The sequence below is a fragment of the Anas acuta genome, chromosome 2, assembly GCF_963932015.1.
Source record: "Anas acuta chromosome 2, bAnaAcu1.1, whole genome shotgun sequence".
Classification (NCBI taxonomy): domain Eukaryota; kingdom Metazoa; phylum Chordata; class Aves; order Anseriformes; family Anatidae; genus Anas; species Anas acuta.
The window spans coordinates 80,916,266-80,936,224 of NC_088980.1; the positions used below are offsets into that span (position 1 = coordinate 80,916,266).

Below are 19,959 nucleotides of genomic sequence, written 5' to 3' on the forward strand. Positions count from 1 at the left end.
AAGGCTCACACAGTTTACAGTAGCGAGCAAAACCACTTAGCAGAACCAAGTTTTGGAGACACGTACTTCAGCTGCAGAACTCCGGCAGGAAACTTTTCACGAAGCAGCTCCAACTGTGGCCGTATTAAAATAAGAAAAACCAATGCTGAGACAAATCACACACTGAAATTGTTTGAAAAACACCAGCTATGCCTTCGGTGTTGACAGGAGTAAAGCATGTCATTTATAACGCCACTGAAATCATAACAGGAAGGAAGTAGACCTCAGAAACTATAAACAGAAGTTAACAGAAGTAGGAAGTACTTCAAATGTTTTCACGTAGTGACTGTAGAAAGATACTAAAAGGAGAAAATGTTTTCAGGGTTTTTCTTGTTTGCTTTTTTTTTTCCACTTTACGCATCCATTAGTTATTTTGAAAAGATTGTTCCAAAAGTCAAGCACACCTTAAAAGTCCGCACATGCAAAATAATCAACACTTTGATTTTTCTTCCATCCTCCCCTGTCCCAGCCCTCAGACCCTTTGCTTACTTACAGTAAGCCTTTTGCCTGGATCTAACCACTAAAACTGAGCAAGTTGTGCTTGGCTGGGAGCCGGACAGCATTCTTCGCCCTTCCTCTTCACAGCCGATTTTGAATTGTGCTTCTTCGAGGAAAATAATGAAAAGCTCATTCCAAAGGCAGAAATGGTAATGCACCTCAATGCTCCACATAAAGAGAAAGATGCTCCCCTTCTTCTGACACTTCACAAACCTTATAAAGTTTCATCAGAGCAGGTCAGGGTGCTGGGCTGAGCCCGGGGGCACGAGCCAAAGGGCACCCTCCGTGCTCTTTTCTCACTTGCTGAGCTGGTATGGCAGACATTTTCACAAGCAAATAAAAATAAAAATAAAAAATCCTTACCTTTTGACCTTTCCCTGCCCTTTTAGCTTAAAACAGATTCCCCATTGGCTCAGCCAGCAGTGTTGCCCAGGTTAGCAGTGCAGTACTGAGCCCATTAGATTTGCCCCACTACTGAAAACAACACATACAAATCACGTTGGTAGGGAATAAGGACTTTATTCTAAGATGTGAGCTGAAGCAATGAGCATATGAAGCAACGACCACTAGAAAAAAGTGAAAAACACATCAAATATCGTATTGTACCAGTTCAGTTTGAACACAGAAGGCCCTTTCAGTAAAATGTATGCACAGGCAAAAAGCATATGCAGAAGCTCTGAAGGTCCCCTAAAACAGTGCTTTTAATGTCTATGAAAGAGGTCTCCCCTACAAAAATCTTATAGCGAGGAAAACACTTCAGGTAACAAAGAACACAAAAGTAAAAATGATTGATTGGTTCTGCTTGGCACTGTGGAGCAGGAGGGGGATAATATATCCCAAAAGAGTATGCATCTCTAAGATGTATAAATCACAAGTCCCTAGAAAACAAGTCTGCTGCCAGACCAAGTACCATTTTTTTTTCTTCCTCATTTAGAAATTCAAGTGAAGTATGTATGTTAATCACAGGGAGGTCATGTTCTGGAGCTGAAACCAGGGAGATCGCATAGTCTGATCTCCAGCATAACAGCGAGGAAGTTTCACTGCCATGCAGACCCCACAGACCCCTTCGCTTCATCTTTATAATGGCACCCTAGCACGAAAAGCTGCAAATTGCATGAAATGATACTTCTGTGAAGTTTTTGAAAATGAAAGTTAAAACAAGTATTTCCTTGACTGCCTTAGTATGAGAGGCTAAGTTCTGCTCTGCTCGAACTCTCCCTCCGCATTCATTTCAGTACCAATGGAAGGAAGCTGTGAGTGCACACGAAGAGCAGAGTTTGGCTCGGTGCAAGCCAGAAGTGGTGGCTACTTCAGCTTGGCTCCTGCACGCCACATGAACAAAGGCTAGCAGGACCACTTCTGCTCTCTTCTCAAAGTCTGCCAGCTTAATTCTAATGCATATATATATATATAATGCATAGTAGCTTACAATTATAAGAAAAACATGTAATTTCTTTTCAAACCTGCTCTCCGTGACTCTAGAATTTTAGTGGTTAATTCACTAAATGCACAGGTAATGTGGGTTAAGCGGTCACTTTTCCAACACAGTACCATCAATTCATCACCTTAGGAACTGCTATTACGGGGCCTAATCCAATAACAACAGTGGCAGCAATAAAATTCATCGTAAGGAAAAATGTCAGTCAGGCATTAAAAAAATAGGTCTCTGAAGATTTGCATTGTTTTTAAAAAATTCTACACAGGAATATAGGCGTCACACCTACCAGTCTAAATTTATAACCACTTACATTTATAGCTATTCTCGATAAACCGTCTACGTTCGCTACCCACCTATAGTAGCTACAGTTTAAAACTGGGAACACCGCAAATTTATGTACCTTCCCTGAGATCAGTAATCCAAAATAAATAGCCCTGCAAATGTAACAGTGTAAACTCTGCATTTAAGTCTTCAGTAAGCGTCAGTCCTCAAAACCCAAGGAGAACATTAAGCAAACGTAAACATAGCAATCATTTCGTCAGTTTTGAGTTATTCCCAGCAACAGTGGAATCTATGTGAGATGTAGCATCCAAACGTTGAAGACCCGTCATTTGTATCATACAATATAGTTGTCCCAGTTCACTTTCCTATCATTGAACCCTTGATTCCCCTGAACACATCCAGCTGTGATTTGGATCTCCAAATTGCTATCCAGATCTGCTCCTCCACTCTGCACAATCTTTACAGTGCCTTTAAAAACACTCATTCTCAGGATCTTATTCTTGAATAGAGGAATGGCGAATAGATCTGTGATAATCCTCTGGACTAGTCACAAGTTCTGGCAAATCATAGCCTCTCAGAAGATGTCCACTGTTTTGTTGAGCAAAGTAATACAGCTGCCTGGCAAACATTGGTTCAACCTTAAGAACAGACAAAATGTTAATCAGACACGTGACAAAATTTCATCTTCCTCGTGTTAATTATCTAAAGCGCTTTTAAATTAAAAAACAGGGCAGGACAAAACGGTTCTGCTTACCTGAATGGGAAAACAACTTCCCTGTTCCCACTAACCTCTCTTTTAAGACAGGGTTTGCCTGCTCTGATGACAAGAGCTCTGCTAATCGCACACACCCCTTACCTGCACACACACCTTATGGTGCATGTTACCAGTGACACAAATGGGGTACTTGGAATTGCACCCATGAGCGATGCCTAGAGACCAGACATGTCTGTGGCCACTCATCTTTGTTCTCAAGAACTCTGAGGACTTAGATTGAAATGCTGGAGCTCTCAGGTGTGCTTAGGTACGTCACAAAATCACTGCCTTTTGAATTAGACTTCAATCTAACTGCGAGGTGACTCTTATTTTTTTTCCCCTCAAGCTCTGTTGAGGAATCTGTTCAGCCAGTGATCACCGCCAGGAGGGATTTGTATGATTTAACACTGCCTTCACGTCTGCCTGCTCAGAAACCACTATTCCCTCCAGGCCTTAGAGCACCAGTTGGAATATTTAGCTTGCACACTAAGCACTAAAACCTGAACTTTACTCTCCAGGACTGGATGGCTTGGCAGACTTTTCAACACAGCCCTCTTCTCCCAGTCAGCCAGCATTAGGACATGGGCACCAATCGTGTCGAAAAATACACTTGCTGCGGGTCAGCCCAGCAGACAGGGACAGATTGGGCAGGGAGCTCTGCACTGAAGCATCTCCACAAGGTGGGACAGCCTGAGAAGCTGAGCAGGGTGAGGAACAACCAGTAACGGGAAAGCAAAGCTCCTGAAAGGGCAGGAGATTCCCAGGGAAGTTGGTGGGGCAGGAGATGGAGGAGGGGCTGGGAAGGGGGATCTAGAAAGGGAAGCTGGAAAGCCAAAATGGCAAAGAGTTTGAGGAGAAACAGGGATGGAGCACTACCCTCACCAGCTCAGGACAGGTTTGTGAGCTTCCCACCTTCTGCTCCAAACAGCTACTAAGCAGCAGTGTGGCAGTACAGAAGCTGCACAGCTAAGAGGCCAGGTTTATGACACAAGCCTGACTAGGGACCCTTGCTACCCAGGGGCTTTTGAAAGATTAAAACAGACACCAGTTTTCTTCCCAAAGATGCACTAAGCTAAGCCCTACCTCTAGCGTGTTCATCATTCTCTCTCTTGTGGTTTTTACGGGCCATTTAGAAAGTACCTGGTCTCAGTCTCTATCATCACCCTCTGTGAGACAGCATCCTGAAACACGAGCTTTGAGTGTGTGCGAACTGTGGTCAGTCAGCTCAGGAGCTCGCCAGCTACCCCATGCTGGAGCTGCACAGGCAGTCCCTGCATCAGGCTCGGTGCTGAGGTCTCTGAGATGCAGGCTGGGCCTCTGGAGCACCCGGAGGTGCAGCAGCTGTGAAAGCACCGTGTCCTGCACTGGCTTGGCAGCACCATGGGGCCTGCAATAACAGCCCTGCCCAGCTCTTCCAGGGTGCCCTTTAGGCCCTGAAGGGCTTTGTGAAAGAGATCACGACCACCCTTAATTCTTTACAGAGGGGGAAATTGGGTGCTCTGAGCCCTCTGGCCACCAGGTAGCCCTTGGCAGATCTGGGGACTCAACCCCAGTCTTGATGGTCCTGCATTGTCAAGAATTTATCACCTCCCTCAGAAGGCAGAAAAGCCTGTCTGGCAGATTCATATCCTCCAAGGAACACGTTTCGTTCAGCAAAGGCACAAGTCCTACTTACATGGGCTGTAATTAGTTTCCGCTGCCTCTGTGGATCCGGAAATTCCTCCCCAAAGCACAGAGCAACCTGGTATCTGGGCAGTGGACGTCCATGGTGAGCAAAGGCTTGAAGCTCTGGGAAGAGAGAAAGGGCTGTTAAGAAGGCTTTGTGGATGGCTGAGTGGGAGAGAGTGAAGTAACTCCAGGGGAGGACGAGAGAGGTCAGGAGAAAGACAAGAGGTCAAGGAGAAGAAACTGAGTTTGAAGCCTTTCCTGCAGATCAGGAGAAGCTCGTTGTAACACTGCAATCTTCCTGCTTGCCTTGCCTCATAACTCATCTCGTATGCACAAACCGGGATGTCTTCCAACAAATAATTTTATTTGGCCTCGGCAGCAGAACCTCCTGGAGCAGATGCCAGAGGCAGCCCAGACCCACTCAAGAGGACGTCCAACAGCAGCACTGAAACCAATGGTTTGGCAGAGCCAAAGTGCTGCCAGGCACAAATTCAACCTCACCTAGACATCGTCATGGAGCCACTGGCACCACTGTTCCGTGTGGTGGACAGGGAGGCACAGGATCTTATTTAAACCATGCACCAAGCCAGCAAAGGAGATTGTGTCTTCTGCCTGCCTGTACTCTCTTCACTAATCCACACCTTGTATGAAGGCAAAAGGTCAAATCCTAGCATTACACCAACAGCCAAAGTGTCACCACCAACAGAGAGCTGGGGAGGCTTTTATAAGAGAGATCAAAATCACTGCGTTGTGCTTTAGAAACTATTTCCTTCCACAAAACAGAAAACTGCATCTAATACAAAATCCTCCTTAAAATCTGCTTTATGTGAATTATTTCTACATAGCTGATCAATAAAGAGTTCATTTTAATTTATAGCCCAGTTTGTGCTTTCTGCAGAAAAGTTGCAAAGGCAATTAATATTGAAACCAATGTCTTATAAAGAAGTACTCCCTGCTCTATAGGGAAAGGAGTCTTTGAACCTGGCATGACAAGTGCAGCATTTCCTTTGCTACACACCTGCCATTTCTACTCTGACTGCAAGCTGTTCAGAGCAAGGTATGAATTCAGCAGCTGCCCCAACAGTGCCCCAGCCCTAGCTTGGGAATACTGCTCTTACTCTGAGAGAAAAATAATGGGCAGTTCACTTAAAACACAGCAAAACCCCTGAAAGTGCTGTGAGCCTTCTGGTGGTATGTGAGGAGAGAGGAGAGATTTTCCATGGGACCCTGCTTTCCACAGGACAGGGCAGGATGATCCACCCATGGCCCATCCAACTCAGTGCTGCTAACGGAGAACTCCTCCCATCTTTCTCTTCCCCCTGTTTTACTCATGATGGAGGTTGCCCTTGCACTTCTCCAAAGACCTCCACCTGCTCTGTCTGCCTTTCCGTGCCCACGTGCCTCCCCGTGCTGCAGTCCCACCACGCTTCCCAAGACCACCCCTCAGTCCTGATGATCCAGCTCCTGCTTCTTGGCCTTCTGGCAAGCCAGCTCTCCTTCAGCTGCCATCACCATGCTCCCAAATCTTCCTTCTGCATCCTCCCATCCTCCCCCTGGCCCTGGTCTACTGCATTTATCACACAGTGCTCTTCAGAGACCTTTCTCTGCTCCCTGTACTACCTCTCCTGGTAGTAGCCTCCTGAGTCTCTTCCCAAGGAAGGACCAATTTCCCAACGAGGGAAATCCTAAGCCTGTAGTCTGGGACCCCAGTAATTTCAACTGACTTGCAGATAGGATATGCCCATGAGAAGTCACTTACAAACCTAGCTGAGCATCAACGCATGCAAAACCTCACTTTGCACACACCGCAGACTATGGCTACAACCACGTGCTTGGGTTTGCACAGGCACTGGTGCATAAGTAATTTAGGAGGGGGAAAAATACCTATTTTTTTAACTTATCTTTGGGGTTAGGCTTCTAAAAAGAGATGTACTGTCAACCGTCTGGACGAACCCAGAGTACATCTGAAAAACCATCTGAGAAAAGGGAAAGGGATTTCCAAAACCATCATCACAGGCAGAATTATGTGTCTTTAAATTAGCATGTGATTGAAGTGCAAGCCAGTACCCTGACCTCAAATTCCCCTTTCTAACTGTCAATTTTCATATCCATATGAGATCTCTCTCTTTATACGCATTTCCTGCTTGGCCATTTTGCTAGGATGGTGCCTCAACCCTGGAATATAAAGTGTGCAGAAGCTGGTGCTTTGGGCTTGTTGTTTGTTTGTTTGTTTTATTATTATTATTATATTTATTTTTTTTTGGAAGGCGTTTTTCCTCTAAGAGCCTCCTGCCAGTGCAGATGCCCTGTTCCAGTGGGCAGCCACACAGTTCACCTGCAGCCAGGCCACACATCTCCAACAAGGGGCCACGTGCACTCCTGCTGCCCGAGTTGCCCTCTGATGTCCAGGCAACGCCAGGCTCCCACCAGTTTCTCCGGGTGGGGAAACTGCCCAGGAGTTCTCAAAGTGGGACAGAGGCTTTAGGGCTGCAAGGAGAAAGGACAGACCCGACCCTATACTGCTGCTCACAAGTGCCCTGAGAAAAGTGAGACCTTATAGAGCAATGGAGAGGGTACAAGTGGGACAGGATGCAGACAGAAAAGGCAGCTTTCTGCTGAAATCCATGCCAGTGTTTGAATACCCTACACCAGATTTCAGGGTCAGGTTGAGAGCAGCGTGACTGCAGATCTCAGGGCTACCCAGAACTTAACAGGAGCAGCTCCAAGTGGGCCCACTTTCCTCTGCCACCCAGCATTTGGAAACACTATTTTGTTAGGTTCCTCCTCACAATGGGGATTTTGGGTCAGTCCTGCCTGTTTGTGCAGGGGCACTGCATGTGCATGGAGAGCAGAATTGTTCACAAGACAACTGCTCCTTGGCTATGATAGCTTAAGTAGCAGTGTGGGGTAATTCCTAACATAAAAAGAGCACTCCCATACAGCTGACAGGGAGAGTGAGTGGGTGACCTCTCCAGAAAGGATACCAAAGCCACGGAGGGAATTACCTGCTAGAAACTGCTGAGTATCAAAGAGCTTGCATGTTTGATCCCGCTCCAGCTTGTTGGGTCGGTCACTGCAGAGCGCCAGAGGCCCGTCCCAGTAGATCCTGCTTTGGCAAAGTCTCTTAGCGTAGAGGCCATCAGGCGCCATCCACAGTATTACTCCCCGCTCCAAGTGGCTCAGTAGCTTTTCTATGTTCTTCCTCTGGCCGTTATCCTCTGGATAAGGGAAGATGACTTGCTCCAGGCTGCTGACCTCGTAACTTTGGCCCTGGGATATCCTACAGCCTTCAGGACTAGTTGTTGTCACCTCCTTTACCAGTATTTCACGGTAATATAAGCAGATGTGGAGTCGACAATCTACAAGAAGAAAAATAAAAAGAGTCACCATGATATATTTGTACGAATGTTTTATGCTTCAGAGTTGTATTAAGGCCAAGAGATGTATTTGCATGAGACTTTTGTACTTCTGTAACTACAGACAGTCAACACCACCCAAAAGACATGCTCACATTAGCAAAAATCATATAAAGAAAACAAATACTAAAGTATCTGGGGCATGTTAACATTAATGCCCTCTCATTTTATTAAGTAGGGCTACTGGTGTGGGAATTCAGGAGGAATTAATGCCCAGAAAACCTCTTGTTCCTATTTAACAGGAAAAGCTTGCATGAGAAAAGTTGTTGTTTGTCACATTTTCCAGGCTCACATCACAATTAAACCCACTGGCTCAGTGCACTTCCTCAGATTTAATCAGGAAGTAGCTGCGTTTCTCCCCAGATTTTGCATAAAAGAGGCTCCTGCACAGGGGACCTGCAAACTTGCACTTAGCTGCCTGAAGAGAAGCAGCTGCTGGCTTTGGCTCCAGCAGGGCTGTACCTGAAATCCCAAAACTCACTTTCAGGTGGCCATTCGGTCAGCTTGGCTGCCTGCTAAGCACTCACACAGCACTGAATATATGGGTATATATATACCTATGTATACACACGTACATATATATATGTGTGTGTGTATGTATATATACACACAAGACCCTGATTCAGATTAATCAAGAAACATGTCAGGCATCGTGTCATAGGTTTATCTGCTATCTCTGTGAAAAATACATTCCTGCATCTTTTCCTAGAGTTATTTTTAAAGTCCCCTGGCATCTGGATGTCTGCAAACCTGACTGAGACAGCTCCTCCCTTCTTCTTTCCCAAAGGCCTTTATTTACCACGAATAGTAAGACGGAGCCAAGTCTTGCGGCACCAGCAGGAGCACAGCAAGGTGCCCAGAAAATGCCAGTCTTTGTGGGGCTCCTCCCTGATAAAAACCGAGCTCATCATTCCTGACCCTTTCAACATTTCCAAACTCCCCTGGGAAAGCCTACAAGTGTTTCAACATCCTGGCAAACAGAGGCTTAAGCCCATACACCAAATTACCAAATTCATTCGCTGAAAAGGGTGCTTTATTGTTTATTATTATTATTATTATTTATTTATTTCATCAATGTCAGGGCAAGTCAGGAGTGGGACCCCCTTGTCAGGCTCCCCATAGACCCCAGGGGGTTGCAGACCTTACCTGACAGGGCGAGGGCTTCACCAGACCTTATGCTTGGCTCAATCGGGATGCCAGGAGTCTGGGACTCGGGAGGGGCGCAAGCATAAAAGGTTCCTGTCACCTGACAACCTGTTTCACAAACAAAAGTCAGTGTCAGCTACCTAAACCCTAAGAGAAAAGCTTGGGCAGAGATCACAGCTTTGCAAAAGTGAGTGTTTTTCTGGGCCCCACCAGGAACTCTCTCTCTTCCCCCTCCTTCTTAACACAGTTTTATTTCCCATTTTTTGAATATGCCAACTCTACAAATCTCTTGAGATGTTATCTGGACTATATTTCTATTTGGGTCCCTGAGAAATACTCCTTCAGCATAGCAGTACTACCCTTTTTACTTTTTCCTTACCTAACAAGAATCTGTTATTCTGTTATAGATATAACTTGTATTATTAACTAGATCACAGTGCTCTTAAAAGCTGCCGGCATAAAACAATCCGTTCAGTCTAAGGAATTTTATTAGAGACAGGTATAACAACAAAGCTGGAATTAGCACTGCTGTAAAAGTTGGGGAAGAAAATTGTGCAGGAGGAGACTATTGGGTTCTTATTACCAGGACTACTCATAGTCCAAGAGATGCCTTTCAGTACATAGATTATCATATGGGCAATTGATGTTTTCCTCAGTTTCTTAATGTCAGTAAGAGTCTCTGGAGGATGATGCAAGTGGCTTGCAGACAAGCACGCACTACCCTTCCCCATGGTGGAACCCACCACGATCAGGAGCTGGAGCGATGCAGGTACAAAACCCCCACACCTCCTGACGAGCCTTGGAGCCCAGTGACAAACCCAGCACCAGCCACTAACCACTGCCTCCAAAAACAGCAAAGTGGCCACGCGTGTGTTTAACAGCTGCAGGGGATGTACTTCGGGGCACTGTTTATTCTGCTTGATGGGTCTATTATTATTAGCAAATAGTTCAACTAAAAGCAAATGATTTGGCTTAACAATTCTAACACCAGCAGCAAAAGTTGCAGTGCACTGAACAGTTACTATTCAGCAGACATAGAGAATAAGAAGTTTATTTCTCTGCACGAAAGCCTCCAGAGATCTGTCCCCTGACAGTTTCTGCTCTCAGAAGTCCCTCCTCAATTCCCATCCCTGTCTGCCCTTCTGAGCCATCTCCTTCTCCTCATCAAGCAAATGCCCATCTGCCCAGGTGAGCTGTCCTGCAAGTACCAATGACACACGGCTCCCTTTCTTTCTCCTGTGTTTTATCCCCTGCAGACTTCAGTGTTGCCAATTTTGACTATTCAGGATTCTTTCTAAGGATGCAGAGCTTGGAAAGCTACGATTATGCTGGGCTCTAATCCTGTAAGATCTTCGGGGAAGGGAACGTCCCTTTATTCTGTTTCTGCTGTGCCAGCCCCAAGAGATACTCAATCCATGACAAGTCGTCCCATCGTCACAGTACTAAAAAGAAGCCATAATTTCAGCTTCCCTCTTGGGACAATAATACCATTCCACTCCACAGGGCTAGAGGGAAAAACCTCACTAATGTGTGCCTCAAAAGGCCCAAAATCAGGAAGCGAAGCTGAAGAACACAAGCTCCCATCTGGAGAGCTTGGGGGGCTGGTTCCCTTCTTACTGCTCAGGGCTTTCAAGACAGCTCGGGACTTTTGGGGGCTGCCTTTTGAGCATCAGACCACTGTGCAGCCCACACACGGCTCCTACACTGGCAGCAAATGTAAAGGAGAGGGCAAAGGTGGGTGAGGGTCCCCCCCGAAGGAAGCCCCGTGCTCCTGGATGGGCACTTCTGTTAACGCCACTGAAAGCCGTGAATGGGAAACGCAAACCCTGCAGTTCTTCTGGGTGGCCGTGCGTCCTCCCTTCCAGCCATCAGCACCGAGTGGGATGGATGTCTTACCATTTTCACAGCCGGGCGCCTGCCAGTGGTGACCGCGAGCTGTGAAGGGGACGCTGGCGCACTGGTAGGGAATATCGGGGTGCGGCTGCTCCGGGGCGAATTCTCTCCAGTTGCGCTCATGGGGCACCATGTAGTTCGGTACCTATTCAATTTAACGAGATATTCTTTTACCCGGCAGCTGTCAGAAGCGATGCTGTGCGTTGCATCAGCTTTCACAGCTCGGCTCCCTGGCATTATTTGCCCTGCCAAAGCTCGCGGAGGTCTGAGCATTGCACAGGCTACATGAATGGCACTTCGCCACCGCCACCAATGAGGCTTTCAAATGAACTTCTCACCACTGGTGTAAATAACAAGCCGGGTGGAATAACAAAAGGCAGTCAAAGCATTGCTGGTAAATGTCTGCTTGGAACAGCAATGCTTCATCGGGTGCTTACATTCTGGCTCCAAGAGGATGGCAGTACACTAATATCTATCGCCGAACAGAGAAGAGCTATTACTCAGGGATAAACAACACCAAAGGAAATCGACTGCCCTGTGGCCTCATATGACATTAGGAAAGTTGCTTCTCAATTTCTCAGTTTTCATAATAAAGTTTTCTTTTTCTCAGAGAGAACTCAAGAGAGCCAGGCCAGCAAAGAAAGACAGACTGCAGAGCACAAAAACGATGCTGCCCGATCTCCCAGCACCAAACGCACAACGGATGCCGTACCTGGGATGGTAGTGAAGTGTAAGGAGATGTTATTGGGAAGGGATGGTTCATCATTAACGGCTGCTCCTCCATACTGATCTGTTTTGCACCTATGTTCAGCAGAGGGAACGAAAATAAAGGATATCAACCACATCTGCAGGAAATCTGAGAGCGGCACACTGAGGACAAGTCCATGCAACCTGCCCTTGATCAAACAGAGGACCAAAACGCGCTTCAGCGCCTGCTGGGGGAAGGATTCCCAGCCCTCCCTCACAGGTGGCTCCAGCCACCAGCCTGTCCCACAGGGCTCCCCAGAGCCAAACCCTAAAAGCACTGCCCATAACCCCAAAACCACGATGCCCTCACCACAACACCCTCCAGCACCCTGCCAAACCTCTGCCTTCTCCGAACCCTGCCTGGCACCAGGGGCATCTGCCTGGAGCTGCAGGCTGAGCATCCCTGGCCCCCAGCAGCGACCGAATGCCTGCCTCAAAACACTTCTGCTCCCCCCTGTATTTAAAGCCTACATCCAGCAGGATGGGTTCGGGTTGTTGATTTATTTTTTTTTTCCACGTGCAGGGAGCCTGTCTGCACCTTCTGCAAGGGCTCCCCTGCCGTGCCTTGACTCAGGTGCCAGCAGCCCCCCCGCAGACGGAGCCCCCTGCGTGAGCTGTCAGAGTAAGATGTACCTGAGCCCTGCACTTTGGCTCCTACGCCTAAAAAGACTGCGTGGCCATTCCAGACAAGCACACCTCAGTCCTCACGTGCTTACAATAAGACAGATCTTTGCACTCTGTTCACAGGGAATTTAAGATGTTTTACCTTTTTTAGCTCCTTCTGGCACTATTCTGTACACTTTATAGGGATCTGAGATGTCCAGCTGGCTCCTCTCCACCAGCTCTTCAAAGTCATTGCTCTTGTTCAAAGCACACCTTAATCTTGTCTTCCAGGTAGGGGGATCTGGTTTATCAATGCCCTCTCTGAACTTTCCTTTAAAAAGAGCCCAAGCCTGGAAACATTTCAGGTAATCAAAAGAGCAAGGAGAAAAAAAAAAAAAAAAAAAAAAAAGAAAAAAGAAAGAAAAAGAATCAACTACAAGTTACAAAGTTCACAACGCTTACAACAACATATACGTCTGTGCTTATACATGCAAGAATTTACTCCCTACAGGTTCAGACTGAGAAAAAAAAGCAGCGTGGCAAGTTAAAACAGTGCCTGGCATGGACGTGGAGGCAATCGACGTGCTGCCGCCCCACTGAGCTCTGACACGGGGAAGGGGGAGAGGGCAGGCAGCCCTACCTTGAAGAGAGCAGCATCCTCCTCGCGGTTGTAGTCCTGCTTGCCGGCGTGCTTCCAGGGGATGCGGAAGATGCTCTTCTCGTCGTTCTCCCACACCAGCCCCGGGTACTTGCCGCTATCTATCTGGTCGATCAGCCACTGGCGGAGTTTCCCGTTGCCACAGCTCACCGAGTTCATCCCGCACTCGCCCGGCTCCAAGTTCATGCCACTCACGTCGGTCGGGTGGGGTGGGGGGGTTTCGGGGTGCGTCACGGAGCCCACCGCACTGCGCACCCAAGCACCAGCTCTCGGGGGGCTGCGGAGGAGGGTGAGAGGGACAGGACGGGGTGAGGGAAAGCCAGGGGTCAGATGCAGCGTGCCAAGAGGGCCCGGGAAGCGTGAGCAAATGGGACAGAGCCCCTCGCACCCCTTCCCGGGCACTGCTCAGGCTGCAGGTTTTGGCAGGCTCCCCCCCAGCCCGGTGCTGTTTTGAATGAGCATACACGGGTGGCTGAAGCCCTCAGTGCAAGTGACTTCAGGCACAAACCCCTGTCCGGCTCTGAGTTACATCTTTTTTTTTTAATTTATTTTTTAACCAAAGAAAATAAATAAAATAAAACCATAAAAGTGCGTTTGCACATGACAGAGCACGTACTGGAACTGCAGGGCTCCGCGTGCGCTTGTGCTTTGCGCCGCGCTCCACCGTAACACCGAAGTAGCTCCCGTAACATCACATCTGAACGCGTGATAGCCCACGCACACCTCCCCTCCAACTACCCCCAACACGCACGCATTACAGCCTTCAGATCCACGCTTTGCAAGTCCCGAAAAGTGGGAAGATCCCAAGGGGTGGCCAGCTTCCCCGTGTCCCACCGCGGGCAGCCCCGGAGGTGCCCGCACTCGCCCCGCAGCGCGGCCGTGGGCTCCTCAGGTGAGGACCGGGCACAAACTTTGTCCCCTCGACCTAAAAACGTTGCCGTGTCCCCAAAAGCTTGCCTTGGGTCGCTGCCTTACAGTCGCAGCCAGCATGTGCAGGCAGCCCCGCATCCCTCACAGCCCTCCTCAGGTGGCAGCATCCCGCGGGCACCCAGCGCGGTCCCCGAGGCTGCGGCTCCCCAAACCGTGCCCGCAGGAGCCGGGGTAAAGCCCCCCAAAAAGTGCTTCTCGCCCCAAAAGTGCTCGTCCCCCGGCACGGAGCCCACCCTTTTACCCCGAGCAGCAAGAAGCGCGGTGCACGCCTTCACCTCGGGAGCACAAAACGGGACGGGGATTAATTTTCTTTAAGTTATAAAGAAAAGGAAAAAAAAAAAAAGGGGGGGGGAGAAAAATACATTTTTTTTAAGAAGGAAATCGCGGTGCCACCAGCACCTGGGGAGCGGGGGGCTCACGGCGCGGTGCCCGCAGCGCCCACCCGTCGGGGCGCACCGGGGCCGGGGACCGGGGGTCCGGGGGTGGCAGTGGGGGACCGGGGGTGGCAGTAGGGGACCGGGGGGGACCCGGGGGGCCGGGGTGGCCGCCGCTTACCTCTGTGGCGGCGCTGGGAGCGGGCTGGGGCCGGCGGCTGCCTCGGACGGGGCGCAGCGCGACTGGGCCGGCTGCCCCGGGAAGTTTCTTTATATGATGGAGGGCCCCGGGCCGGGCGGGGGGGGAGGCGGGCCCCGGCCCGGAGGTGGAGCCGGCGGAGGAGAGCGGGGACTTTGCGAGCTGGAAAACATCTGAGGCAGTGACACATGCCCATTGCTGGTAAACACCAGCCGCGGGGAGGGCGGCGGGGGGTGGGGGGGGGCGGCCGCGGCTCGGCGCCCTCGGGGCGTCCGCGCGTGTTTTTTTTTTTGTTTTTTTTTTTTTTCTTTCAATCTGTGCAGACAGACACACGCGGGGCTAGAAATAGCACGGGGAAACTCCTACCTGTGAGAGCCGGCTGGGTTTTACTGTAAGAGAGCCGGCTCGCTACACCCACCAGAAACGGCCCAGACGGCGCCGGCCGGGGCGGCCAACGAGGAGCCCCCCGCAGCCACCGCCCCGGGGCTCGCAGGGCGACAAGCGGGGGCCGGGAGCCGCCCTCCACGGCCGGAGGGGTTTTCTCCCTTAGGACGGCTCATCCCGGCTGTCCGCAGCCCCATGGGGCCGCTGCCCCCCACCCCATCCCACGCTCGTCTCCAGCAGCCCCCATGCGCAAAGCACAGAAGCTGGGGGTCCGGGCTGGCCCCAAAATCTGGCTGAGCGCCTGTCAGGTTTCTAACCACCCGTGTCCCATGCCGCGCCGCTTGCTTTCGTGTTGTTGTTCTGTTTTAACGTTTCCAACACATCCACATCCTTTCTGCCGTAACGTGTCAGATCGAAAAACCCAGTCAGTCATCGCGCCCTGCGCTGGCAGGCCGCCGGCGCGGAGGGTACCCGCAGGGTTTAGGATATTAATTGCAAATCTTCAACGCCATCTTCTGAAATTTAAATGCAATTATCGCCACGTTTTGAGGGGGAAGTGAGAAGCGCAGCCATTTTTAGGTGTTGGGTTTATGACACGCCATCCTCTCGAAAAAGAATTGGCAGAGCCCACCAGAAATCTCTTCAGTCACGAGCTAAGGCACCGTTAAAAGAGTAGGGCACGCCTTTGAGATTGCAGGTGACAGCCACCTTAAATCAAGACGAGCAACCGCAGCTCTACCAGCAGGCATCAGAAAGGCTCCCCAAAAATCCAAGGTGCGATTCCCAGAGGCAGGTATGGGTGGCACTCAGGGCACCGACTGTGGTTTCACCAAGCCCAAAAACAGCTCGACACACATCTCTGTAAAATGAAGATTTCTACTACCCCATCTTTTTTTTGCAGTTTTTAAGACAGCGAAGTCTGCACCAGTGTGAAACATGCAGATTTGATCTGCGTTAGATCCAAGCCTTCAGGATAAAATAACGTCTTTCTCAACTTCTGGAGAATACCTTGAAAAAATACTTGTTCTTGTCCAATGCAATTCATGGTAGAGAGCTAGGTGAGTTACACATTAAGAAAGCTTTAAGAGAAGGCAAAGACAATCATAAGCTTTTACCCAAAAAAAAAAAACAACAAACAATAGTACATTGCTTGGGAAATTCTCTGGCTGGGTGGTTGGTTGCTGTCTTTGTGCAAAAAAAAAATAAAAATAAAAATAATTCTGCCAGAAAACTATCTGCAGTTGCCCAAATCTTTGAGTGCATGCTTAAAGCCAGACTCCCAAGTGCACACTTGGCCCCTGCAAGTAAGTCTTCTCGTGAGTAAGCCATGACAGTGTCATTCGTTTTGCTGACTTCGTTGCTCAGGGTTTCTGGACATCAGCCATTTCCATTTAGATGGGAAAAAAAAAATTAGGACCACCATTTCAGTCTGCAAAGTAGAAAACTCTGATCAATAACGCAACTGTGTTATCTGCATCAAATGCTGCAGCAGCACGCCAGTAGACTTTCGTAGTGTCCTTTTTGCATATGTTGAGATGATTACTCCCTAACTGGTCTTGCTCCTGATCTGAACAGTTACAGCACCTCACAGCCTGTTCGATTTTTCTAGTGATTTCCACACCACTGCAAGCACCTAACTCTTCAAACTTTGCCCAAAAGCCCCGCTGTCTACATGGAAGTTTTCTGTGTCAATGACTGAATTGAAGTCCTCTTGTGAAACGCTCTTGCTGCTGTTTAACCACTGCGTTCACCACCAGGCCCCCTGTTATTCACACTCTGAAGGTCACACTGACTAAAGGCATGCCAGGAAAAGTGACTGTTTCTTCTCAACAGTTGCTCGATGCATAGAAAGCTGGCTTCTGCTTTCACCAAAAACCTCTGAAGTTCCAGCTGACTCACGTGGGAATTGCACCCGAGGCAGAACGACGAGCCAGGAGGCACAGGCTCAGAGCAGCCACCAGGAGCCGTGCGAGGCTGGTGCCTGAGGAAGGGTGGAGTGCTGGGCTTGAAGGCTTGCCTGTGACTCCAGGGCTGGCTCCTCATGCTGCCAAGGCAATCCTACAGAAAGGTTTCCTTGCCGCTTCCCTGGGGCAAAGCTGGTCTGCCTCTCGCAGAGGCGTGTGGTGAGCCCCATGCACGAGCCAGAAGGACCTGCCGGAGCCACACCAAAGGGTCCCTTTGAGGACTGCTGCTCTTTCAGGGGCTCTCCCCACACTGGAGACCATGAAATCCCCTGGGTGCAGAAGAGGAACCTGCCTGGGGGGCGCAGGCTGAGCTCAGCCTGGCGTTGCTCTTGCCGGGCTGAGAGGGCCGCGCTGGCTGCATGGCGCGTCCTGCAGCACCGGGGTGAATGTGCCTGTGGTGGCAGGGCCCACGGCCTGGTTCCCAGCCTTGGGAATCACCTTCTGGCCTTGGATGAAGGCAATAGACGCCCAATGTGTGCTGTCAGCCAGGAATCTCTCCTTGCTTTCTGTCCTGCCTTGATGCTCATGGCCCTGCACATCCTCTGGCCACGCTGGTGCACGTCTCCCTTGGCCCAGGAAGCAGGAGGGAGTACAGGGCTCTCTATTGCTCTGTCACCCAGCATCAGGGCCACCCCAGTGGGAACAGACACTGCCACACACAGACCAGGCTTCACGGGTCTCCAGGAGCCCAACAAAGCTGGTACTGAAGCCCTTGACAAACAACATCAGCAAATGCATTGTCAGAAGTGGATTAAGGCCCTGAAGGTGGGTGTGAAAAGCCCATCTTAACCTGCTCCAAGATCCCTTTCCTGAGACAGAGGGGTTTCAAGGGCTTAATGCCTCGTTATTGGCGCCAGTTTCCACTGGGTGTCTCCTTCCTACAGAAGTCCCCACAAATCCCTATCTCTGCATCTGAGACGATGCCCTGAGCTGCCCAAAGCAGTGGCAGAATTCAGACACAAAGTAAACAGCACCCCTAAAGGCTGACCACCCCGCACTTCAGTCAATGGCTGAGTTACCATGTCATGAGAAGAAAGGTCTCCATGTAAGGCATTGAGAGAAGCCAAAGACACAGTGGAAATCTGGACCGGGTTCCCAATTGCTTTGACTGACTCCAGTAAAGCACCTGCAGTCGCCGCAGGTGATTTTAAGCATCCTCTGTTGTGGTGACTTCTTGTGTCATAGGCACTCCCCTCTCATTTCAGGATAGTGTCTGCAGTTCCCACATTTAAAATAGTGACTTCTAGAACAATGTCAGTCTATCACATACCATCCTCTGTATTATTAAACATTCACGTTAGATCATCAGGAACAAAGCAAAGCAGCCAGCACAGCCATGTCTCTGTACTTTTAAGCAGAAAAGTCTCACGGTCCGCTTGTCATTATTTTTGGTGGATTTGGTGTACATTTTGTTTCCTTTTCGTGTACTTCCCCCTCCGCTTCAAAGACAAGAATATTTCAAACCGCCTTTCATACGGCTGCCTTCATGTCTCCATACATCAGCTTGTGTCTGGGACTAAAATAGCCTTTCACCACGCGTCATGACACCTGAAGCAACTTTATTTTGAGGAGGGAAGCGTGGCGTGCCCACCCTCTGACATGGGGCAGAAGGACCAGGACTCAGCTCAGAAGCCCTGGGTTGATGCCTTCCCCTACAAGCCAACTGCAAAGCTTTTGTGGACTTCCTTCGGGCATTGTCAGGCTGGCTGTGCTCTTGGAAATGGGGCGCAAGGCCTCAGCCCCGTGAAGCATCAGCACCCCGGGAGCCCACCAGCTGTGCCCCAAATGCCCAGGTCCCCTTTGGGCATCTGAAGGAAGAGGCTACGTGGTCAGCACAGGGCTTCTAGAAGGGAGGACTCCACCTCGAGCAACACCATTTTGCTGCCTGATGGAGGCTGGTTTGGGAATAACACAATCAATGAGTTCACATCTAATGGCACATCTCATTCCTGAACTCCTCCTGATGCCTTCGGACACTTCCCACTTTGGCTGGGAAAGGAGATGCAAGTCCAGCTCTGCAGTATGTCTTCTGAACAGATTCTTGAAATGAGGAATAACCAATGTTCAGATTTATCGATTTTTTATCACTATGCAGAAATGCATGAAAGTTGGTACTACATGAAAACAGGCATTTTTAGATTGCATATGCTTGAGGGCGACAGCTGCTAGAGCTGTTGTATGCATTTGTTTATGCTAGTATGTATTTTTCTCTATTGCAGTACAATAGATTATTAATACTGCCATCTGAGGAAAATGCCAAGTGCCCTGGGAGAATGCGAGGAAATAGCAAGGCAAAAAAAGGAATTTGCCTTTTGGAAACTAGAGGAGTAAAGAGGAGTGTGAAGGATAGGATTTGGAAACTCCTCCAGCAACCAAGCTGCCTGGTGTAGCCATCTAGAACCAAAAGCCTTAACATTTCCAGGACAAAACTAGTAGGAGGAGTGGGCTTTACTCCTGAGATGCTGTATATTTTGTTAGTTCATAAGGGAGCAAAAAGCTTGGATTTTGTAAGTTTGTGTGTATTTGTGCATGTGCCTGCATTTTGTGGGTACTGGTAACATTGCCAACATGTTTTTTTAAAGGTCGCTCTGCACTCCTTGAGAAGCCACAAGGCAGCTCCATATCACTCCTCATTTGTCAGCAATCACAGCGAGAAAAGGTGAAGATCTCTGACACATGAAAAACCCCTGCAGTCATATTCGTGCTGGATACATGAATCTAATGATTCCACCACGTTGAGGAAATGAAAACGTGAATGAGCAGTGTGGCTAATCACATCATCCAACATTATGAACAAAAACAATAACAAGAGAGCTTTTTGCTGAATGAGCGAGAAATTGGGCTCGGTGCAGGCTGAGGCTGGATTTGAAGTGCAGAAGTGTACTCCAGAGAGAGTCTTTTCCCATTCTCTCTTTCTCTGTTGGCCCTTTTTTCTGAATACAGTGTTGTCCTCCCTTTTCATCTTC

At 49.2% G+C, this 19,959-nt stretch overlaps 1 protein-coding gene across 1 annotated transcript; it reads right to left on the reverse strand.

The window, feature by feature from the left end:
* Positions 1-1,040: 1,040 nt before the first annotated feature.
* IRF4 (interferon regulatory factor 4) lies at positions 1,041-14,772 on the reverse strand. Its single transcript, XM_068670946.1, has 9 exons — positions 14,628-14,772; positions 13,125-13,419; positions 12,648-12,834; positions 11,847-11,935; positions 11,138-11,279; positions 9,242-9,349; positions 7,685-8,038; positions 4,687-4,799; positions 1,041-2,895 (listed from the first exon to the last, which is right to left on the reverse strand). The coding sequence occupies exons 2-9, from the start codon at positions 13,326-13,328 to the stop codon at positions 2,752-2,754; spliced, it is 1,341 nt and encodes a 446-aa protein (XP_068527047.1). The 5' UTR covers positions 13,329-13,419; positions 14,628-14,772; the 3' UTR covers positions 1,041-2,751.
* Between the last annotated feature and the right edge of the window lie 5,187 nt (positions 14,773-19,959).